This window comes from Pempheris klunzingeri, chromosome 6 (assembly GCF_042242105.1).
Source record: "Pempheris klunzingeri isolate RE-2024b chromosome 6, fPemKlu1.hap1, whole genome shotgun sequence".
Classification (NCBI taxonomy): domain Eukaryota; kingdom Metazoa; phylum Chordata; class Actinopteri; order Acropomatiformes; family Pempheridae; genus Pempheris; species Pempheris klunzingeri.
In genome coordinates this window covers 6,322,390-6,348,140 of record NC_092017.1, presented here as the reverse complement: position 1 = coordinate 6,348,140, position 25,751 = coordinate 6,322,390, and the positions used below count along the sequence as shown (strand labels likewise).

General features: G+C 39.9%; 1 protein-coding gene across 1 annotated transcript; it reads right to left on the bottom strand.

Annotated features, from left to right (window-relative positions):
- Positions 1–4,022: 4,022 nt before the first annotated feature.
- Positions 4,023–25,545, bottom strand: tprg1 (tumor protein p63 regulated 1). The gene is made up of 6 exons (XM_070832378.1): positions 25,468–25,545; positions 25,168–25,393; positions 23,509–23,600; positions 17,628–17,804; positions 7,331–7,484; positions 4,023–5,935 (listed from the first exon to the last, which is right to left on the bottom strand). Exons 2-6 carry the CDS (start codon positions 25,384–25,386, stop codon positions 5,741–5,743), a joined length of 837 nt encoding a protein of 278 aa, XP_070688479.1. The 5' UTR covers positions 25,387–25,393; positions 25,468–25,545; the 3' UTR covers positions 4,023–5,740.
- Between the last annotated feature and the right edge of the window lie 206 nt (positions 25,546–25,751).

Here is a 25,751-nt window from a genome sequence, read left to right as displayed (position 1 = left end):
TGACCGAAGAGTTTAATCAGCCAGATTCAGAAGTGAAATGCAACACAAACGTTGGATTAATTTAAATTAGATTAATTTGGTAATGATAAGATTTAGTCCAGACTGTGACATTTGAGACATTTACTTCAAGTGGATTAATAACCTATTTTTACACTGTATAGTAAATATTGTAGAACTGTCGATTGTATTCGTAACTTCACAGGCGTATGTCGCTCTAATACTTCGACTGCACTGTAAAACTTCATGCTGTAGTGTAATCTAATCAAAGTATCTTTTATTGTCAACTTAAAGCACCACTAATCATTTTTCAGACATCAACAATAAACCAGATGACTGTGTATAATGTGAAATGGGTCATCTGTGCTGGTGGAACCACAGAGGATTATCCCCCAACTCTACAGTTTCCCACAGACCTATGGAGCCTTTTAGTGTCTTTCAGCTTGTTGTTTTGGTTTCTAGGCCCCCGACTTTACTGTTTTGCTTGTTTCCAATGCCTCTAATCAGCATAATTACCAGAAGGCAGCTGTTTTCAGCCTAATCCCTGACCCACGGTACCACATCTGCCCCACACCAACAACAGATAAAGTCAGTGACTAGAACACAGTTAACACAGTGGAGGTGATCAGGAATACAACTCCAAATGGCTGATAATGTGGCTCCAAGTCTGTAGGATGTGTAAAAAGACTTGCTAGCAAGTAAAAAGATACAATTGTCAGTGTAAAATTAAGTTGATTTTTTAAAGGTGGAATTTCTTTTGTATGTATTGTCAGTGCTACAGTTGCTGTTAGTATATCTCTCTCTGTCCAACACGGACCCCGACAGAAAGCTGTCCACCTCTGGAGGTTTCGAGGTTTCTTCCTGTTAAAGGGGAGTTTTTCCTGCCACTGTTGCCTAATATAATATCTGATGTTTGCTCATGTGGGGATTCTTGAATCCTTAATTTTGAATTCCTGAATCACTGGGTCTCTCTCTTAATTAAAGAGTTCGGTCTTACCTGCTCTTTATGTAAAGCGTCTTGAGAGATAACACTGTTATGAATCTGTGCTATATAAATAAAGACTGATTGATATCTCTTTACACGCTGAAAGATGATTCCTGGTAGATAGAAATAAAACACTGACACTGATATGACAGTATTGCGGTGTGTAAAGAACTGATGCTCAAACTAATTCGAACAAACTGGGTAAACTTATGAAGTAACTCTTGCCAATATGACTAAATAACTGTTATTTGCACTATAAGTAATAATCTTTGAGACTGTCATGTTGTTCGGCTCAGCTGTAAATGATACACACGTTGCTTCTTAAAGCTTGTGTGCTTCCTCCAGTGGCCAGTGGATGTTTCATTGAAAGGTACATCAGCAGTAGACCATTCATGTTACAAAATCAGCCAATGGCCAACTGAGCTCTTCAGGGACTTTAACATCCTTACAGGAGTCTACGCAAGCTGTTTTCTCAAGTTCAGCAAAGAAGTGTTAGTACAAATTATGAGCAGATTTTGAACACATAACATTAACTTGCAGTTTTCAAGGCAGCAGAGAGGCTTATATTTTCAAGATAAAATTGTTAGAAATGTTTTACAATGTACATTTTTCTGTCATGTGATGAAATGTTTCTGTAATCAACTCCTATACGTCCTTCAGTTAAAACTGATAATCACTTCAAATCTTTGAATAATGTCTAATAATTAAGCAGGTACATATACAGCAATGCTGTATGCCCTCCTGCCCTGTCCCTGTAGTGGATCCTGAGTACAGACTGTACAGGCAATGTTGGGAGCAAACCAGGGTTTTAATTCAGATGCAGTACCTTGAGGGCTGAACGTAATGACCTCTAACGCAAAAAAAGAGAATCTGAGGACACAGATGGATCAGGCAGAGCGACACACCCATGCTCCCTCCTGTCTCCTGCACGCACATCTGCAGACACACAGGCCCGAATGTATTCTATACCGTGGCACTGAGTGCAAGTCTCTTAACTGCTATGAAAATAATGGTTGCCAGACAACAAGAAAAGGGGAGACTGAAGCTCCATTAAAGTTCAATTCAGACATGACAGGACATGTAAACGGCATCATCTGAACAGAAAACAAACTGATCAAAAAAATTACATCTTAGGAAGTCCTTCATTATTTCAAATGATTTGTGACATGACATTCTTTGAGGCTTTCATTGTCGTGCTACTGCTCACTGTTTTTGGTAACTGTTTTACCTGCAGCTAAGGACAATTAAAGAATAAAATGAAACACAGGAACAAATGTAATCTCCATGGAAACCAAACAAAATAAACACACACGACTAGATATATTTCGAGTCATGTCACTGAATTATCAGATGACCTGAATGTAAAATTCTACTGAAGTTTTCTTGAGGGGCGAAGCTACATAACTTTATAAGCGTTCATTTATCTGGCAGTTAATCCTGTTTTTTTGAACATTTCACTTTTACAACTTGAAGAGCAGAAATATGGATGAGGAGCTTCGCTCCAGGCCAGAGCAGCGCTTGATCCAGGATTAGAGACGCATCCTCATTCTGGGAGGAAACATGTTAACCCTTCAAACCCTAAGGTTATGATACATGATACTAAAGGTGCTGAACTTAGCCATATACTTTACCGTATGCAGTAACAGCTGCATGTATTCCTGGGACACTCACTACTTAACCTTGTTTCCTGAAGAGAAAACCTTAGAGGAGACTAAATACTGCTGGCTTAGTTTGTCTGAATTCACTTGTATTTGTCACTCAGCAATGGCTGTGCAATTTCCTGTCTTTTTGCTACTATTCATAGCCAGCAATATTTCAATAATATCAATGTAATGCATTTAAATTCTGCATATATTGTAGTATTCATTGTTACTGGTGGGGTCCGCCATTCCGATGCTGGATTCAAAATGTTAACCTTTGCTCCAGTGATTGCATGCGTGCAATTCAGCCTCACTGTTTATCAGGGATTTTGCAGTGATTCATTATCTATTAACAAGTTTCAGTAATGGGATTACTTTTTTTCAGTGATGAGTAGCGTAAGGTATTACACTGTGTCATTACATTATTGTTCCTAATCCCAGTGGCTTCCCGTTACTATTTGGGAGTCAGCTGGTTCTTTGTCTTGTCAGGAGTTTGATGGAGGTTAATGTCAGTTTGGTCTCTTACTGGTCCAGGACATGCTAGACTGGAACAATCTGGAACAGTGTAGCAGTGTAGGTGTGGGGAGGCTGTTAGCCTCAAACAAAATGGGAGTAACAGGAAATACAGCTCTTAGTAATTCCAAAGCTGTCTTCCTCACATGTATGAGTTCTTAGCTGGTTTACAAATGCTACTAAGCTTACTTTGAGAAATCACCTAGTTTATTAGTTCTGGAGAGCTGTATACTGTCACTGGGGCTAAGCTAGCTGCTAGATGTCAGTAAAACCCTCCAAAAATTACCAAATATTTCTACTTCTACATATGTTGAGTACAAAAGCTGTGATGTGTGGGCGTAGCATCTTTGGAGTTGCTTAAAGGCATCTTTGAGGTAGCTGAGCTGGGTATGGAAAGTAATGCAATGAGTAAAGCAAAACATTTTGCTGCTGAGTAATTAGTTACGTAATAACATTTCAGTGAGATATGAATCAGTCACAGGAAGCACCACGCATCTCTTATGAAGGTTAGTGCTGAACATGATCGTTCATCTTAAATGCTTCTACACATAAAGTCATTTTTTGACTGTGTATCTGTGAACTCCCCAGCAAGGTAACTAACTTTACTGTGACCTGCTGTTGTGGTCCTACTTGCACTGTGTGAAGCAAGACATCACATTATGGCTTCAATCACTATTGAGCAACGTCTTGATTAGAACAATGTGAGTTTGTTTGGCTGCACTGTAAACACATACATCAGTTGCTCCTCTGCTGCATTTCTGAGTAGCTGCTTAGTGAGTGAATCAGTAAATTTCCCAGTAAATCAAACTGGAATTGAATAATTATTTTCACTATATAATAGCTTACCCCTTTAACGTCCTCACCAAGAAAAAAGCAATGAAAAAATGTATTCTTTATATATTTTATTTCCTTGGGGCACTAATTACAAAAATCTACGTTTTTTTATGAACAGACCCCACATTTTTTGAAATATTGGCCTCTACCAAACGGTTGAGATGTCGTAAGTAAAACATGTTTTCAATAAGATATAGTGAGTCAAAATGTGCTCTACCATATGGTTGAGCAGAAGGTTAAAGGGTTAAAGGATAACTTTGGTATTTTCAAACCTGGAGATGGTACAGTGGATCGCCTCTGCTGTCATCTGAGAATAGGTGACGCACAGGCACAAAAAGTGCTTGTTTTTTCCATTGACAGGCTCAGATTGTTATTTGAAGTATTTGACAATATTACAGAGAGGATCCCTACAGAGATATATCTGTAAGATTCTTTTTGTTAAACCAGAAATTGGTTCAAAACTACAAAATTGCATTGACAAAAACAGTTATTTTACACAGAAGCTGTTGGTCTACTGCTGTATTGATCAGTATGTTTACTTGTGTTGTTATGACTTTAGTGTTTTAAAGAGTTAGATTTAGAGTTAGACACACAATAACGCAAACATACAGACCAATACGGCCAGACCCGTGTTCTGAAAGATAAAATGACTGGGGAGTCTGGTTTGGTTTGAATAGCCCAATACAATAGCGCTTTCTGCTTTAACAAGAAGGATCTCAAAGGGCTATTTCTGTAGGGATCCTTTCTGTACTTTTGTCAGACGCTTGATAACAATAACAATCTGAGTCAGTGGCACTGGTAGTGGACATACATTGACCTGCCCCTAAGGATTACATTACAGCCATTGTAGGTAATTTGCCACATGTTCTCAGCTGTTGGCTGAGGTGATCTAATGACCAGGTTCCAAAGGTTTTTGTACCTACCAATAATTACAAACCCAAAATTGGTAAAAATGGGGACCAGGTTTGAAAATACAGAACTTATCCTTTAACCTAATGTCTGATGATGATAATAAAAAAGTGTCAATGATCAACATTTGGTTTATCTTTCAGCAAGCATGACTTCTTATTTATTGGGACACGGTCAGGATATGATAATTCACTAACAAAGTGAACTGAACAAAAACAGTACACAGGAATCTGCATGAGACATCTGAACATTTTTCACATCTAAAAAGGAAAAGAGAAAAAGACAAACAGATGATACCAAAAAAAGGCTGAGCGACACACACTACACACACACACACACACACACACACACAAATCAATGGGAAATTCCAGCACTGTATGCACTGTAAAAATACACAACAAATGACAAAACTAAACTGACAAATGTGCCCCCATGCACCAGTGAATCTCTAAGGGGCAGAATGGCATGGGAATGAGCTTTTAACAGAGACACCGGGGGAGGAAGAAAGGAGTCCCATTGTGAAAGAGTTGAATTACCATATCACTGAGGAGCAAATACAAAGCTCCTTGAGAGCAGTCGGGGATCCGTCATCCAGTGAAGAGCGGTGTTGAAATGTGGATATTTCTGAGTACTCAAGACACCACACACTGGTAATAAGCAGTGGGGGAGATCACACAGTTGTTTAAACCTCATACAGAACATCCTGGGAATCCAGGCTTCAATGTGACACAATAGCAAACCTGAATGTAGAAAAATATGGTCAATCCTTGTAGAGTTTAAATGAACTTTAACTCTCTGAGAAGAAACTTAAAAACATGAATTCAAGGCATATTACAGCAAACAATTCAAACAAAACTGGAAGTTAGAAGCCAATGTTTCCTCGAGCCACGCAGTATCCCAGTTTGTTCTGGTTCCCAAGGAACGACATGAGACCCACGTAAGCCTCGATGTATAGGGGCTGATTCAGGACCAGGACGCCATTGGCCTTTCCAGGAACTGGCTTCATGGCGTGGACTTTCTCTGCTGCATCCTTCAGCTGCGCGCAAAAGATGTGGATCTGTGCAAAAGGGGATGGGAATACCTCGGAAAACTGTCACAGCACACTTTGACACACTTTGACTTGTTGCCGTAGTTAGGGTGCGGCGAAAATAAGGTCAAAATATCTGCTGTTTGAAGGATTAACTACATTTGAGCCTGTAATGATGCCAAATCCAGCCAGTTGGGTTTACTGTAATCTGACCTGACTTCATGTGGGAATCAAATAACCACTGGTTCAAACTAATAATAATAATAGTCATTATTATTATTACAATTATAAAATTATCATGGGCTGTGGCTGCTTTCAGAATGACTACAGTGAGGACAGCTTTGTCCAACTAATCACGCTTCACAGCGTCATCTCATAATTAAGACTAAGATTACATTGCATTCTTGGTAAATGTTCTTCCAGCTCTTTGCACACCAGTGTGAGTCTGTCAGGCTCACTTGCCAGTCAACATTTGTGTGCACTCACTGCAATGTGCGTGATTCTACCCTTTCTCTTATTATGCACGATAGCAGAGACAGCATGGCAAAAGGAATTACAACACCGGCATGACAGTGTTGAAATTTCATTACATAGCACAAGATTGCTCCATCCTTTTCTCTCCCCCACTCTGAGTCGTCACCTGGAATTGCCCATAAAAGTCTTGGTTATGTTGTAATTCTTGTATGAGTTTTGTAAACACATGGTACTATTGCATTGTGTTTATGAAACACAAATCGTAATAATTTGTCGGCGCAAGTAATCAGAACCTAAAACTGAAAAGAAGTAGCTTGAGTGCTGGTTTTATATATTCATGAATGATATCTGATAACTTTGCAGTATTTGATTAGTTGTCGAAAATGACAGATTGCACACTAATGATATCTGATCCCTAATTCCAGTAAGACTTCTCAGTGGGATGACTCATTAGACCACATGATGAATCTCTCCACAGTGTTGATTTTTTTAAGCGATCATAGTTAAGTGTCGCTCAGAGTACACAGCTCCACCTGGATTAATCATGCAGCAAAATGAAATATTTCAAATATTGCAACAAATACATTCGGACTCTTGCTGTTCTACACTTTCAGTTTTATGAACTGAGATGTTTTCAGACATGAAACTCTCATTTTTCACTGGAAATAGTTCAGTGGTGACTACTACATCCCAGAAACAACATGTAGCTGTTGATTTCTTTCCAGTTTCTACAACATAACAATGCATCGAGCACCACAAATGAAATTCCTTTCACGTTCACTTCATTGTGGCAGACATCTCAGACATTTCAAAACATCAGCAAATAAAACCGCAACTATCCGCATGGCTCCACACCACTAGATGTAAGTGAAGAAATATGCTATCAGGTGATTTTGGGTGAACTGAGCCTTTAAACAAAGCCACACTGTTATCAGTGGCTGATCCACTTACATCGCAGAGAGCAGCGAATGTGTCACTGACGTTCCTCACGGGGTGGTGGGTGAAGGTGATGAAGGGGAAGTCGGTGGTGAAGGGGTTCCACCTGGAGATGAAGGAGGGCTCTCGCAGCCGGTCCCAGAAGACTCGCAACCCCTCCCCCTCCCTCCTAAACACATAAAGACACAGAGGAACGCAAATGACAAAGTGCCTCTCTCTGTCAGTGACACGTTTGCCTCAGCCATGTGACAAAACTTCAGACTGCTCAGTTCAGGTTGTCATCAGATCAATAACATCACTCACTGCTTTCTACAAACGAGGCCTTGCTTTGTTTTCCATTGAGAATTACACACAAAAAACTGAATATAAATGCTTTCTTTGCCTCTGGCCACATCCAGAATAGCTACAACCTATAGGCTGTCATTTAAAAGTGACAATCATTTGGCATGGAACTGCTTTGTTGTTGCCTATAGCTTTTATCTCTGGCATCATGTAGGAAAAGTAATTTGAACAGTGCTGAAAAAAAAAATCAGAACTGCTGTAACTGCATCCAGACTGCAGTCACAGCATTCTGTGTCCCAGAACTCACCATATTCTCTGTCACAGAGCCAAAGCAAGAGAGCTAATATATTCATTTAGGGCTCACTAAGGAGATTGTCGTGGCGAGTCTTGGCTAAAGGTACAGCTGGATTCACGATGGCAGAACAAAAGACCAGCTAAACTAGACCTGCTGAAAAGGTGACTAGCCTAGTTTACACACCTACCAACACAGAGATACACTTAATCCCTGCGCACAACAAACTTAATACTTAAGGTTTATTTTCTTTAACAAGCAAATCTGGAAGACCACATTCTTTAGGTATTGTGTATGATCTATGCCAATTATTTTTGTGGGCAAAATAATCTGCCTAAAAAGCCATGAAATGAAGGTACTAAAATCTCCTGCGTAGTGTGCAGGCCAACCTGAAAAACAAAAAGCTTTTTTTCTACCTGGCTGTTTCTAGCTGCTCTCTGTCTTTCAGTACTAAACAGCACTTGTGTGAACAAATAAATATGCATAGCTTCCTTCTGAAATGAAATTCCCACACCTTCATGGACCATTATTTTTGCTCCAACAACAGTTTTCCCCAAAAGGGGATAATGAAAAAAAAAAAGCCACTAATCTGTCCTCGGGGCAAATACTTAATGTGAGAGCAACCTCATGTGTACCAAGCTTAGAAGTAATCTACAGTGTGTTCACCATATTCTCTTTCTTCTCTCTTTAGTCATTTTAAAGTAAATACCATAGGTTTTAATGAAAATGCCCTGGGGTCATATCTTTCCTCAGCCTAATGAAACCTCAGAAGACTGTGAGCAAACAGACAGTCGAGCACTCGCAGATCCCATCTTAGGAATGATGTCGGTGTTAATCTACATGCTGTGAGGATCCTTACAATTTTCTACTCACTGTGTGTCCATCAAATGCGATCTGGGGCTCTCCTGCCTCTAAGACTGTAATATCTGGGGGTGGGGGGGACAGTATCTTTGTTACTGTTCAAAAGGTACAGGGTCACCGGGAGTTCACAACACCCTCATCTGCAGCTCTTTTTAAGCAAATGTTGGCTACCTGTAGAATATTCAAATGAACCGTAACTGAAATGCATTACAAGAAAATAGATCTGCGAAGAAAGCAGAAAGAATATCACAACTGGACTTAACGTAGGTCTCCTCTGGTCACTCAGAAAAAAATCTGCTACTATTTTGATAACTGATTAATCATCATTTATCATCAAGTTATTTTTCAAGGAAAACTGCCAAACTTTTCCTACTTCCAGCTTCTCAGTTGTGAGGATTTTCCTGCTTTTCTTTGTCTGAAGTGTTAACTTTAAAGAGTTTGCATTACACGCCTGTAACATCGCCTGACACTTTTTTTTTTCTTTTTTAAAAAAAGGACAAAGATCAACGCAGCAGAACCAGATATATCATCTTTTTTACCTGCTTCCTACAATTCCCACAATGCAACATGACTGCCAACATTCCAGTGGAAGATTTGGGCGTGCTTAGCTGGTGTAGCCTCGTGTTGCTAGCCTCATGCAAAGATGAGGAGCGAGCTTGAGCGGTCTGATAAACTCACTTCTTTCTAACTGCACACCTCCAGACTGACCAAAAGATTCACTGATGGATCAACAAACTAACTGGCAGATTAAATGACAGTTTTCAAATAATACTTTGTTGCAGCACTACAGATGTAGAACAAGTATTGCTTGGAAACAATATGCTCTTGGTGCTGAGGGTATGCAACCTTATACATAAGGATCACTGTCCATCAAATAACGGCTTGTTGGATGTTTTGGAGATAAGATTCACTGTATAATGATGATATATGTAATATTCAATTATTGAGGCAAGCTTTTGGTCAGACACCCTCCTCTTGGAAGTCTGTGCATTAATGCTACATGAAGCTGCTTTTTATTGGACTGAAATGAATATTTGGATCACATACAATCAAATACTCAGGGGGCATTTTCAGCTACATCACCATCCCTTTCTCTTTGTGGCCTCACCTGTTTAATGAAGCTGGTAAACAACTCCAGATAAACCCATATTCAAAACAGTAGCTGGAAAAACCTGTAGTGACAGGTTTGACTCCTCAGGCCGACATAATTACACATCACGCAAAGAATACTGTTACAGTGCTTCAATAATCAAAATGGGACAATAGAAATGGAAGGCTGCCTCACATCAATACACCTTATAAAAACGTAACCTTTATCGCATGCACTGAAAAGTTTCCTGTGCCTACACACATGTTCAGCAGCTCTAGTCATGTGTCTAACTAGGATCATGTAGCATACACACAAAATGAGCTAAACCTATTAATCGACCGGCTAATCGACAGAAACTAAATCTGCCACTATTCTGACAATAGATTCATCATTTAAGATTTCCAGCAGTTCGTAGAAAAAGTTAGATGGTGATGATGGATGTCCGTACCCTTTGGAAAGAAACATTAAATCAGTGGTTACATTTTAGTGAATTTTCACATTGCATTGCACTTATTAGTGTGCAGCACAGGACCACCACAGTGCCACTATGCACTATAACTGTAACTATTTTCCTTATTCTTCTTCCGTAGATTTTTCACTGAAGAACTTGTCCTTATCTTATAAAAGTTTTTATTTTATTCCACAGGAAAGTTCTCCCAATAACCAGGTGCAGGCTGCTGTGGTTTAGGTTGTCTCTAAGAGAGAGAGAGAGGGGACCATGTTGCACATGTTACCTACCAATAAATACAGTTGTCAATTCATGATACTTTCTCATCCCTTCATTTTAAGTCTTCAGATTACAATGTTACTAATCAATAGCAAAATAAATAATAATACTGTGCAATAAATAGAAGGTTTAAAGGACACTCTGTGGTTGGTGATCTTTATTGGCAGACGCCAATCAATCATTGGGCCCCAAAAATCCTGATCAGAGCACCCTTCCATTTTATGTGAGCTCTAATGTTTTTGTTCTTGGACAACATGGCGCTTTCTTCCATAACCTGTCCTGACACAAACGCTCACAAGATTTTTATCAAGATTTCATCACTTTCTCAGGCACTGTGCATTGCTGAAACATTTGTGCTCTATATTAAGTTATGCCAGTCATTTGCCAGCTGCATACTTCCGACACAGAGAATAAAGTACTTTTGTAGGCCTGGCAACAAACCTCCACATCAGTCCTCGCTGCCTTTGTAACCTCTGCACCTGATGTAGCACTTGGGTTTATTTACTGCTCAACAATGTGGGTTGACATTGTCGACAGCTTTCAAGAAGCAACTTGCAAAACAATTTAACACATAAAAACTGCGCAAACAGTCCTCACAAAGTGTTTGGTGTTTGTGTGATTCTGTCAACTGCTGTAACTGCTCATGGTGGTAATAGAGGTTTAAGTTTGTGCATTAGTTGTGTCTATAATGTACCTGCTGGTTTGCACCGAAAAGATAAATAAATCAGAATGTAGGCGATTTCCCAACAGTGTTCTGATTTCCTTAATGATCTGTCATTCTGATGTGCTCATTTTACCACATACCTTGTGCAAGAGCACTTCCTGCCATACAGAATTAAACACCTGAGGCTAAACAATAACGTTCTAGCTGCTGATATGTCATGGTCCCAGGGAGGGGCTGCTCATAATGCAATCATCTTGCCCTGTTTACACAAGTACTTTCAAAATGACAATGCTGCTGCTGCTGAACATTTTGTGCCTCCTCCAGAGCAAATGTTGTGCAGGCAGAAAAGGGGCAGGGCAGAAAAAAAAAGTTGTACAAAGGCAAGGCCTGGACTAAAAGACCGATTATATTTCAGCAAAAGCGAGAGAGGACGGTGGGTTTACGTTTGTACACATTGGCCTTTGTAAGAGCACACAGCTATTGCCCTAGTATAAATGGGGATATAAAAAAGCTTTGGCAAATTCCACAGGTAAGCTATCACTGGGAGAGAGACCAGCCCAAACAGGCAGAGCAGGGCTGGGCTTTCCAGCCAGAGGCCTTGGAAGTCTTCACTGTGTTTATGTGGCAGAGCTGGGGTTTGGACTTTCACTGCACCTCACGTCGTCACACTATACAAAATACAGAAATGGGTAAAGCAGCCCAGACCTTCATGTCATTCATGTTTCTCAAAAAGACACAGTGTGTGTCAAAAGAAATGTCCAAAAGCTGCCTACTGAGGGAATCCACCCTCCTCTGACCTTCCCAGTGGAGTTCCACTTAATCCACAGTGTTTATACAAAACGCACACATGCATAAGAGAAACACTGAATTCTGAGCTTAGGGGCAAGTGACGAAAAATTCCTCCCATGGCTTTCAAGCGCTTTGGACTCATAAGTCAACACACAAGATAAATATCAAGCTCAGCTCCAGTTGTCATGGCAAGTGTCCCACATTGTCTCAGAGCGAACAAACAAATCTGCTCTGATTGCTCAATACAGCCTGCAGGTTTGTCAGCCATCCATGCATGTATCCATCCAACAAGGTTTAATTCAACATGTGAAAGGCCTAAATGGAGAGGAAAAGGGTGGAGTGATGACTAGAAAACAAAGAGAGGCACAAAGACTTGAGCTTATCCGTTACACACAACATTCAGGCCTCTAAAAGATATCTAAATTATTCTTGATGATAGTGCTCATACAACCTCTGCAGCCTAAAACATACAGCAGTGTTAGTATGGACGTCATGATGAAAAAGCTGTGATATCATAGCTGCAGGCTGTTGGCAAAGATACTGTATTGCCACCTTGAAAAAGCCCACAAGCTGAAGGCAGCATCCAAGGTGTATGAATTGAGAGCAGCATGCCCTCTGTACATATATTAGTGTTTATTAATTCATGCTGTACACTCTAAGCTATGGGTGTGTCTTTTCCGCTGATGTTGTTGTTAGTTGGTAAAACCATTGACTGGAAAGAAGAATAAAAACAGGACCAGGTTGAATTAAAGGTTAAATAAAACAGGACCCTTACTAAAGGTAGAACACAATATCTGACAAAAACAGTTTCACAGAGGATCCAGTTGTTGCATCTAATGTTTTGCACTTCATGCAGTGGGTGTCCTAGATATGAAAGTGCAGAATTTCTGAGAATCAGTCATTCAAGGGAGCATTCAGTGTGAAATTTCATCTTCAGTGGTGATGAATAAGCTTCCAGCATCAAACAAGTGTTTGTGCAACTTTTTGGCAGCTATTAAGAAAACAAATTTAAAGTTCCTCATCTATTAGCATTTTCTGTGCAATGCCAGTCCCCAATCTCAAAATGCCTAGAAGGCCTTATTAGCTGTCGCAATAAACCCCTATAAGTATTTAGGGGTTTATTTTTCATTTGGATTGCAGCTAGTAGTTGTCATAGCAACGACTACTCTTCCAGGGGCCCATGTTAAAAAATAAACAGTATAATCAACCAACTCACATTACATCGAATAAATAAATCAGCATATCACCCTTACACCCAACCCGCAAATCACATCTAAAAGGATGTACTGGCTGGTTTGCTTCCAGAAAATGATTCAGTATTTTTGAATATAGAATTTTTTTTTTTCCAGATGAAGTTTACCCATCATGCTCCTCAGCCTGTGAAAACAGACGTGGAATGTCTCGACTTGAGCTTGAGACTTTACATTTTGATCAGACAGCTCGGATTACAAACCGTGGACATAGCGTTTCAAAGAGGTTGGCATTTAGGAGGCAGGGGTGTCTAACGAAAGACCCCAAAAAGCTTAGCCTCACTGACTTGGGTCTCCACTAAAATACTGTGCTTCAACAGCTTTCTATTATCACAAATAGTTTGATTTGGTTACGGAGTAAAAACAGGAGTATTCAAAGAGCCTTGGTTGTGTGTGCGCATGTCCTTTTTACTTTCAGAAGGGAGAAAACGCTTGCTTCGCATTTTAAGCACAAGTTGGAGCTTTTAACTCGCCTGCTTCACGTCACAACAGTGGAGGCACTGACTATGTGGTGAGGTATCCCACAGTACATTATGCTGATGATAGTTTAAATAGCTACTATGAACTGACTGCCCTCTGCTGTCTTAATGTGTAAGCTGCTTTGGTTTGTATAGGTGTGGTCAGACAGACAGCAGAGCCAAAGGAGGATGATCGACTTTAAACCAGGTCTAAAAGAACCCTATTGATCTGCATATTACAACAGCTGTGAAAAACTGACAATGTGAGGATGAACTTCTAGTTAATAAAACTGTTTTGAGTAGTTGAAGGTAGGGGCTAAACACGGCATCATTCCTTCTGAAGCCTTGTTCAGAAACCCCCCCCCCTATATCTGATCAGATGAGAAACAAAGGAGTGCAGTGCTGGGATTATTTCCAACCTTCATAAATATATATATCTCCTACAACAGTAACTGAAGCCAGCTCTAGTGGGGCTTCTTTAAACCTCCACACCCTACTCTTTCAGACAGGAATAAAAGAATAGATGATGTGCTGGGTAATTAGTTTGTCTAGACAGTTTGGAAAGAAGACTTTAAACACATCTTTCCCAACAGATGCAGAATATACTGTGCTTCTCCTTCACGGGCGCACCTGGAGAATGTGCGATGAAAACAAAATGATCAGGACTAAAAATACTGACACTCCCATAGCACTTTCTCTTGGCGTCGTCAAGGCGTTGGGGAGGCTGCTGGAGCACAGGCGAGGGTACTGATGCCAAATAAGACACTCTATGGAGGCACTTTGATATTCTTTGTTATGAAGCTGATGGTGTGGGAACACACGGGGTCAAACGTTCATCACAGTGCTTTCAGTCTCAATTTAATAAGTTTGATTCCATTGTAAAACATAAACACCTAAAGCAAGTTTTATTGCACAGGTTAGCAAAATAACATCCATAAATCACCACAAAAAGATGGTGCTGGCCTGTGATGTTTGATTTCATGGCAGTTTATAGTCAAATAGTTTAAGAAATTAGTGCAAAATAGGCTGAAAACAAAAAAACCTACCAGCAATTTATATGTGCAATATCAATGTTGCTATAGCAAACCAGAGAGTGGAAAATGCTTAGCAACAACTGTGCAACATTTAATGCACTTAAATGTGTCTATGTGGCTGTAAAATGGCCCAACTTTTGTGGTGTCAAATGTGTTGCAGCCCATCCAGTAGACAGACTCTCCAGCAGCACTGACTCACACCAGCAGTTGCAGAATCATCAGTGACAACATCAAACAGATGAAGAAATGTGATGTGGCGGCTCCTGCCTTGAACCGTCTCTACCGAGGGTGCACACTGACATCAAGTGGTCAGATGACAACTGTCAGCTGCACATATATTGTACTCTCACACTCTTGAATGGGAACAATAATATCACATGAGAAGTGTCATTACCTTGACAACTCATAAAGCAACATATTGATATACTGGAGTAGAGCGATGGAGACTTCCTTATTTCCATCAGCACATACAGTACGTAGTTATATTCATGTGTTTTCACAGAGCAATGGGATTGTGGGAAAAAATGCATTACGCCATCATCGTCTGAGCTTTTTGATATATCACAGCCGAAGACGTCTAGGATATCTTCTCTTTGTACTTTTCGAAAGGTCTTAAGTGCAGCCTGTTGAGTCTTAATAGAGATTTTACTTTCAACATCAGTCAAACCAGAGACCTCAATGGGAAACGCATATGCAGACATATACAGTGTAACAGACATCACACCCAAAACCCCGGCTAACACCCCAAAGAATCAGTTTGATGTTTTGGGAAATGTGCTTATTCGATTTCTTGCCCAGAGTTAGATAAGACGCTTAATACCACTCTAACATCTGTATTTTTAGATTAAAACGGATCACATGACTAACTGTACGTGAAGGTGTTGCTCATTGCTCGACCCCGCAGTCCACCTCAGCTCTCTGGAGGTTTGTAGCGTCCTCTAGCTGTTTCTGCCTCTCCACTCTCATCGGGCAGCTGTTCTCCGCACAAATCTAGCTGGTGAACACTGGGGAGGATTTAGAAGCTAAAGAGACAGATATTTTCCTCGGGAGTCGGTGGAGACCAAAACAAAGCTAAAAAGAGGGACACTCTAGATTTTAAAAAATAAAATGTGCAAATGCCACATTGTCTCTGCTGGAAGTTGGCAAAAGGGTGATGATGTCAGTGACGATAATGTCAGTGTGACTGGGGTTGCAGTGACGTCCAGTCTTTATACTACGTTAAGACGATTGCCTCCGAGCTCGACATTCTAGAGATTCTCATCTGAGTCTTGACTAGAAAGAAAAAAATTGTTTGACTTTCAATAGATGGCTTTGTTGTAATAGTAATAGTTGTTACGATTGTAAGCAGATAAAAGGACAAGTGTTCATCACTGTACACTATTTGTCAACTACTGTTACTTATTTTAATAAGACATTTTTTTATATTATTACAACTGTGTTTTACTACTTATTCTTATTCATTATTGTTTTATAGAGCAGCCTCTGCATTTGGATGCCTACAGAAGGACAAATACATAGAAACTTACATCTGCTTATAACTATGTTAAGGCCTGTTTTAAACTGTATTATATTTTATATATTGCTTCTAAATGATACATACGGGGGCTTAAAATCACAAGCCATTAACACAGTGGCTGGCACAGCCTCACATTTACAGCTTTGCTCACACACTGACTTTGTGATGTGGAAACACAGTTTCTATTGCAGTGCAGTGGCGAGGATTCGTACATGAACTTTCCCGTAGATCAGTTTCTGCCAAAAATAAGACCTAGAATGACCTAGACGACAAAAGGAAGACAACTCCTGAGGGAGAGACAGAGAGGAGGCAGGGAGAAAGAGGGAGGAAGTGGCAAGGATGAAGACAGAGAGATGAAGTGTTTGAGGCTCGAGTCTTTCTTATTTGAAACCGTCTCTTTACTGTTGGACTCCCGGATGGCTTTCATGAGCGTTTTATGTATAATTCAACATAATGTGCAGAGATAAAGCCTCCAATAAAGGCAGCGCTCTCTAAGCTCTTCACAGCACATTACGTTTTATTCATCAAATTAGTTTTAGTTGGTTTGGTATCCCCTGAGCCGTCTTTAAAAGGTTTAGATGAAAGGACTACATTAATTTTGCCACTAATCAGTTAAGCGACAGCTCCAAGTGACAGCTATGCACTCCTTAGCCCCCAAACTCTCTCTGCCCTGCCTGTTTGAGCTCTGCTGTTCCACGTGTCCCTGGCTGCTCCCTGCACTATCCTCGGCATGTATCCCTGTCGCCACACAGCCGTCTGATGCTGCCCTCAGCAACGTGTCACTCCTTTCACTGACAACTCAAATCACCGCAGATACTTTTTAGTAAATCATGCACACTCTTGCAATCTTTGGAATTCATTAAAACGGCTGCGTGCTACATTATTCAACACTTCTTCAAAATGTTCACAAAACTTGAGAATGTGTTGCATGCAAAAAAAATGTGACTTGGCATGTTTTGAGCTTAATGGTTAATCATGTGCTAAAAGGGATTTTTCTTTAACAGGGAATTTTGCTTTTGTGAAGCAAATTAGAGCACAGCACAGATAATTAGGGCTAATATTTGTAATTCTCCAAGTAGGGTTTTTATTTTTTAATTAGCAACTAAACGCTACAAAGAGCAATTTTTAAGTAGGCTTACTGAAAATTACTAAAAATGAGACAGGACACCAGAGATCCAAGGCTCTCTCTTTAACACAATGCTGTTTTGCACATTGTTCAAATGTCAATGAATTTATGAAGTAAAAGTGTCCTGGACATTAACCTTGTCAGGTTAAAGCTGCATCTTTGATGGACAGGAGGTCCGGGTCTACTGCTGAAGGACTAATGGAGAGCTAACGAGGCCACTTACTCAAGCAGGGAGCGCTTTGGGAAGCTGAAGGTGCCATGGGAGATGCGGTCCACTAAGTTCAGCGGGATTCTCTGGATTTGCTCACAATGGAACATGACAAAGTCGTACTTGAAGACCAGGAGAGAGCTGCTTGTGATGAGGACAAGACGCTCCTTTTCATTGTTCCAGTGATCTACCCTGAAACCAAGAGCGAGAGAGTGTGTTAGACCTGCTGTGAAAAATCATTTCTTGATATCCATATTCTAAATTGAAACAAACAGAATTGATGTTGCTTTTTAAACACCGTTAAGTAATGTATGTTGAGGGAAGGTGGGCAGAGGATGACTGGAAAGAGCGTCTTTGAAAAAGATACACTCCTAAATGTGACATGTCTGATCCCTCTGACCCCTTTATGTCTTCATGTATACAGCGTGTAATGAGTCGAGGCACAGCTATACACTCAGTTGCCAGTTTATTAGCTACCGTTAGCTGTAACTAAGGCAGTCTGACACATCAATGCTGCAGTAAATCATTCGTGAAGGTTATAGTGTTCAGTTGTTGTTGAAACTGTTGTAGCATTTTGGTGTAGGTGTTCATCATTTTGATTATATTCTATTGCATGATAACGATAGGTGTCTCTGTTGTTCAGCCGAACCTCACTGATTTAAATGGGTTTGACAGAATAACACAAATGGATGAACTTCATAAACTGAGTGCAGATTAAAGTGTTTTTATCCAGTCACGCACAAGTAAAAAATCACATTTCCTGTCAATCGTGGGGGTCAGGACCCACCAACATGATTAAAGAAATAGTTCAGCATTATTTCCTTTCTTGCCAAGAGTTAGATGAGAAGATCAATCTCATGTCTGTACGCTAAATATGTTGCTGGAGCCATCAGATGGTTATCTTACCGTAGCATAAAGACTGAAACAGGAAAAAAATTAGCCTGGCTCTGTCCAAAAGTAACAATATCTGGTATCAGTACCACTGATTACGTTATATCCTGTTTGACTAATCTGTATAAAAAAGAAACAAAATGAGCAATTTGCCATTTTATAGCAGTTGGTGCCAGTCTACTTCTTTATTTCTTATTATCAGTCTTTCTTTGACGTTGTTTGCCTGTATTAGATTATGACAGTGGAGGCATACAGGAAAGGAGAGAGACGGAGCGAGAGAGAGGAATTATGTGACCCAAAGGATGCCGGCAGGAACCGACCCAGCAACAGTTGCGACCATACTGCCATGTGGCATGCACTGGCTATGTGTTGGTCGTGAACAGTTGCCTGGCAACCAGTGGTGACTCCAGGAAGTTACTTGTCCGGTTTAAGAAATAATCCAAATAATTCAACTTTCAAATAAAACAAAAGGTGTAAAACTGACTTTTTGGATTCCTGAACCTCATAACCTTTGACGAGATTGACGTTGAGCCACGAGCCAAAAAGATTAAGAACCACTGGTCTATTCTCGTGGCTCTTTATGAGAGTCCACTGCTCTAGACAGTGATTTTCACTTTGTATTGGAGTCTTTTTGTGTGAAGTGCAGTTCTGATGTTAGTATTCTGCAAGAGGTTATTTGAAGTTAATACAAAAAACATGTATAGCAAAGCTGCTCAATTATGTACTGTAAAAGCTTCACAATTTCCCAAAATGCCCTTGGCAAAGACCATACAATATGCATGCAAGGATTTCTAAGTCGCTAAATTTTTACCAACAAAAACAAGGAAAAAAGAAGAAGAACATCCAAATGAACAGAATCACCTTTAGAGCAACAGACTAAAGTCTGTTTTCTCTTACACCCTCAGAGTGGGTTCAAATATGTTTCTTATAAACTGAAGTCACAGAAAGCATCATCTCACATTCACTCTCTCCCTCACCTTTGCACACACAACTAATCCATGGTGGCATGGATTCTCTTTGAGTGGCTCTCTTTCTTATGGCCCGCTGAGCCGGGTTCATGTGGCCAACTCCAAGTGAAACACTCTTGATTGCTGCTGGCAGCTGTAGGCCAGAAAAGGCAGCTCACTGAACAGCCAAGGCATAATGGCAAAGGTGTGGGTGAAGAGCTTTGACTGTGCTAATGAAATGAGTTAACCTTGACTGGGCACGGGTGTCATGGATGGCACAGAAGTGTTAAAGAGATCCAGAATGAGGCCGCGGCTGTCTGACACGCTGCTGGCGCTCGGCTTGACACAACAACACAGCGCTAGGCAGGACGACGACGCTGAAGTCTGAACTTATGTACCTCTTAGGACACACTTTCTTGCAAAGAAAGGGAATAAACCAACCTTTTTACTTTCTATACTTTGGGTCAGAGCCCGGCAAGCAGTTTCCAGTCTTTCAGCTAAGCTAATCTAATCATCTGCTGGCTCTAGCTTCACATTTCAGTGGAACAGCAGTATCAATCTTATCATCTTATCAAGACAAAGGAACTGGTGGTGGATCTGAGGAGGACCAAGGTGCCGGTGTCCCCTGTTTTCATTCAGGGGTCAGTGTGGACATTGTTGAGTATTATAAGTACTTGGGGGTACACATTGATAACAAACTGGACTGGGGGAGGAACACTGATGCCCTTTATAGGAAGGGCCAGAGCCTCTATTTTCTGAGGCGGTTGAGGTCCTTCAACATCTGCAGGACTCTGCTCAGGATGTTCTATGAGTCTGTGGTAGCCAGTGCTATCTTCTATGCTGTAGTATGCTGGGGCAGCAGGCTGAGGGTAGAGGATGTCAATAGACTGAACAGACTGATACGCAGGGCCAGTGACGTTGTGGGAGTGAAGCTCGACTCTCTGACGGTGGTGTCAGAGAGGAGAATGCTTCACAAAGTGGGAGCTATTTTGGATAATGTGTCCAACCCACTCCATGAAGTGCTGACTAGATATAGGAGTTCTTTCAGTGCCAGACTAATTGTACCACGATGCACTACAGACCGCCACAGGAAATCATTCCTGCCTGTGGCCATTAATCTATACACCTCCTCACTCTGGGTGTACATGTTGTTGTATGTTATTACTATTATTATTATTATCATTATTATTATTATATGATTCAGCTCCTCACTCTGCGTGTACATGTTGTTGTATATATTGTATTATTATTATTATTATTATTATTATTATTATTATTATCATCATTATTATTATTATCATTATTATTATAATTTATAGAATACATCTCCTCATTCTGAGTGTACATGTTGTTATATATTATTGTTGGTAGTAGTAGTAGTAGTAGTATTAGTATTATATAACACATCTCCTCACTCTGAAGGTACACGTTATATATTATTATTATTGGTAGTGGTAGTGGTAGTAGTGGTAGTAGTATTATTGGTATTATATAGTACAGCGCCTTACTATGATTGTGCATGTTGTTATATATTTTTATTAGTAGTGGTATTATTGTTATTATTATTATTGTTATTATTATTATAAGACTCTGGACTCACCTGGTGCAGTAATTTACCTCTGTGTAATAATTTGTAATAATAATTTTTAATACATCTTTTTTTTTTATTCATACTTTTATATATTTGTATTTTACTTGTGTTTGAAGTGTATTCTTATTCTTATTCTTTTGGAGCTGTGTGTAACAAAAAGCAATTTCCCCCTGGGGATTATTTAAGTAGTTCTGATTCTGATTCTAACTCCCAGCAAATAAATATGAAGTGAATTGTTCTTTGAAAGGACTACGTCATTCCACTCTTTTCAATAAGTATCCTCACTTAGCTTTTCTTTTTCAATAATCCACTGATACTGAGACTTTTTGGAAGAAATTATTTCATTTACATAAATAAAACCATCTACTTCATATGTGAGTAAAAATAATCTCCTTTATAATAAACAGTAAGGCATAAACAAAGGGGAAACAAATCTATAAAATGCAATCAAGAACAAACAATAAAAACAAAAGAAATGCAAACAATAAAAACAGATGAACTGAGATCATTGTACTCTTTCTAAAGCTGACAATCCCCCGCTAAGCCAGATTTGAGGAATTTCTTGTGCCTCTCTGACATTAGTCACCAGCCTCCCTCTGGGAAATTCAGCAACAGTGTCACTGAATTACCAAATGATGCCTTCTTTCTGTTGTAAGAAATGTTACGTCCTTGTAGCGTCGATAACTGCGGGCCAAATGTAGGCGGAACGTTAGCGTGTCTTGGACAGAGCAGCATAAATGGCATGTATTATTCATTCTCACATGGCCAGCCTTTTAAATGTTTCCTAAAAGCTTTAGCAGGAGTGATACAACCTGACATGCACAGTGCACGTGGTAAATGTCCTGCAGTCACTTCATTTTGCTCTGTGTTGGAGGCAGTTAAAGCGCTACCTCTGCACTGACTTGTGTTATGTGGTTTGATAAGAGCACTGATATTCTGGTGAATTAATGAGGGCGTGTCTATCTGATAATGCTGAGGCATTATGGGTAGTACTGTAGTATATCATACATGTGTCCAACTGAAGACGAGCCACCACTCTCTCCCTATGGGCAGCAGGCTATTTACAGTTACTGTACATGTGTTGAAGATGGATTATGAATGAGCGCCACATGATACAGTACACTCACTGTGCATCCACAGTCGCATCATTACTGTCAGACGGAAACCTTGTAACTCCAGTCAAGGAGTTGGTGGGTTGAAGAATTTCTCTGACAGTTCGACAAAAACACGGTACAACTGTATTTTACCACCTCCACAGTTTAGTATTAGTAATTTATAAGCATCAATCTTAAGTTAGAACACATTATAATGTAATTTGGAGCAGTTAACCCTTTAACCTCCTCACCAAGAAAAAAGCAATGAAAAAATGTATTCTTTATATATTTTATTTCCTTGGGGCACTAATCACAAAAATCAATGTTTTTTTAAGAACAGACCCCACATTTTTTGAAATATCGGCCTCTACCAAACGGTTGAGATGTCGTAAGTAAAACATGTTTTCAATAAGATACAGTGAGTCAAAATGTGCTCTACCATATGGTTGAGCAGAAGGTTAAAGGGTTAAGAATGACATTATGATAGTATATGACAATCAGAGCTGAAACGTTTAGTCAATTAATCGTCAGAAAATTGAATTGGCAATAAATCTGATAATCGATTGATTGTGTAAGAATTTTTTTAAGCAAAAATGCCAAAAATTCATTGGTTTCAGCTTCTTAGGCTTCTGGTTCACTTCACTGAAATACCCCTTCAGAGACCCTTGTTTGGAGAAAACAAGCCATTTAAATATAAATTATTATATGGAACCAATCAATTAATTCATGTCAATTAAACAATGAATTGCCAAAAATATCCAGCAGATTATTTGATAGTACAATTAATCGTTTGTGGCAGCCCTAATGCTCCTATATAATGAACGACTGACAGCGTCAGTGACAGTAATGTTATGGATGTAATCATATATTATAAATCCTCACATCTATATTTGAATGAATGATAATTTTGTGGCACTTGTTGCAATGACAATAAAGACATTCATTCATATTTAACGATTCTCTTCATTTTGACAATTAAGGAATGAATGTGGTATTTATTTATAAATACTATAAATACTAAATACTATTTATAGATCTCCATGACAACAGGGCAAATGCCATCTACTGAAGAAGGCCATGAGATGCAGCTGAAAGCTGTCTGAGAAACCTAGCATGTGGACCATGAGTTACAGCACCCTCACAGTTAGAACTGTGGACAAATACACTAAAGACACATAAACACTGTTTACAGCTACATTATTGTGCGTTATAAATCATTTATTGTATTTTCACTGTATGTTTAAGAGCCTACCTGTTGCTCATAAATGGTAAATGGGGGAAACTGATGATGAAGGTTTTCACTTGGCACACATTACACTGCATGTCAACCCCAACATGAAGCTGTGTAACAGAACACGGTATCAGGAACTCACTCTGTCATCAGCCAAACACTGTGAACGCTGCCATCTACTTCTTTATCCACCAGGGCTTCGATGTCTTTGATGGCCTGATTCAGTGTGCCAGGCTGAGGAGACAGAAAAGCACGGGTGTCACTTTCTAATTTTCCATTGTGACAATCACAATCTGTGCACAGAAAGCTTAAGGGGCAATCTTTGAGGCAGAGGTGCAGCTGGGACGGGTACGCCAACAAAATGTCAGCGCATTTGTGTGTCAAACAAAATAACAATAAACATAAACATGAGGGCTGTGCATATGAAAATGAGCGCAAATGAAGAAAGCTGAGCGTGCAGCGTGCAAATGTGAGTACCTCAGGTATCTGAAGAAACAAGAGAAAGCTTCAGTACATAAGACACCCCACGTCCAAGTTGCGAGCTGTGCGCATTTCTGTTTTCCAATGAAATCCACACTCAAATTGTCATTTTTATAACATGCAATTCTATCCTTGCACTTTTATTATTTCAATGCCAAGTTGAAGAACTTAAAAAGATAAGGAGTTCATACAGAGGGCTCCTGACAGTCTTACTGTAATCTGAGCTAGGGGCGTTTCTAGGATTTGAGGACAATGGGGACTTAGACCAGACCTCCGTAGAGGGGTTCTGGGATCCTCCCACGGGATTTTTTTAATGCTCTTTTGTTAATGCACGCTTGCACTCTATTTACATTCAAAGAACATGAGTTCATCATTGAAAAACTACAATGTGTACCTCAAAAACGTGTTTACCTTCCAGATGAATTGTGATGTTCAAAGCAGTAGTAGTTTTTAGTAAGTCGTATGGTGGAAACTGCTTGTAGTGCTGCTTGGTTACAGTGATCAGCCTCTGGATTAAAGTGCCAGTGACAGAATCACTCCTTTATAAAAGCTGTTTAGTAACTCATGTATACTGCAGTAAGTCAGCTTGATCACTATATCAGTGTCAAAATACTCCTTTACACATAAAAGCCCTGCGTTTAAAACTTTTTATACTAAAGGGTGACAGTATAGTATTACTTAAGTATTACTTGTAAAGTAAATTAGAAGTGATCATTTTGCAGAGCAGAGCTGTCACAGGGTAAATTCACTCTGTATTGTTATCTAAATGGGTAACATATGAGGAGGATTTTAAAAGAAGTTGCTGAGATGGACATTTTAAAGAGCTTTACTGTTGGATGTTATTTATTCTAATGTATCATAAACTGCTCAGATATCAAATGAAACATCTCATCACTCTGAAGTTAAGTATTTGAAGGGCTGCTCTGTCGCTGTGTGAATGTTTTAGGCTGAACTGCAATAAGGAACTGCAGGTGAAAATTAGCATTAAGCTAACTATGGAGCAATCAGCTAATGCTAAGCTAACATATAATATGGTCCATGGCCCCTTACGAACCAAATACATTTGAAAACACAGACAGCAACCATCTTAATGAAATACACACTGCCTCTGAAATGGACTGAGTACAATGGCACAAAAAAAAAGAGAAAAAAAGAAAAACAATACAATACAAGAAAGTCAAAAGTGTGCCTAGCTTAATTAATTAGCAACAATTTTAATGAATTTGAAATGAGCTAACACGGAAGACATGTGAGAGTTCGCCAGTAAAGTCAAGTCAGGGCAACGTTTCCTGTTGTGAAGTGAGAAAGTGAAAGTCTGTACCCTCAACACGAAGAACCTCTTGTGCTTGAACTGGTCCAGATGAGTCTCCACATTGAAGGTGCTCTGCCGGGAGGGGGCCGGTCCGCCCTCCGCTGGCCGCTGCTCTGTGGCCTCCGTGCGGGCAGCAGGCTGAGCGTCCTCCGGGCCGCCGGGAGAGGAGCCGACCTGCTGCTGCTGCTGCTGCTCTGTGGGCACTCTGTCCTCCTCAGCTTCAGCCATGATGGGGCTTTATAATAACAATAATAATAATAAGTGTGTGTAAACATGTCAGAGTCATAGTAATAAAGAGGGTTTACTCACCACTGAGTGGCTTCAGTAGACTGCAGGGTAGCTGGGTGAAGAGTAGTCAGGAACAGGTGCACTACTTCCTTGTTCCGTGTATTTACTTTAAAGGGCGTTCACTCAAACTTTAGAGACGCATCTCAGCCTCACTACCCTGCTGAGATGTACAGAGAGGTGAACGATCAGCCCCTCACAGGGACTTTCTCTTTGAATGAAATGAAACTAAACTGAGGATTTAAAAAGATGCTTCATGATTTACAGGTGAACAGTTTCTGACTACTTACCTGAAATGTTTCTGATGA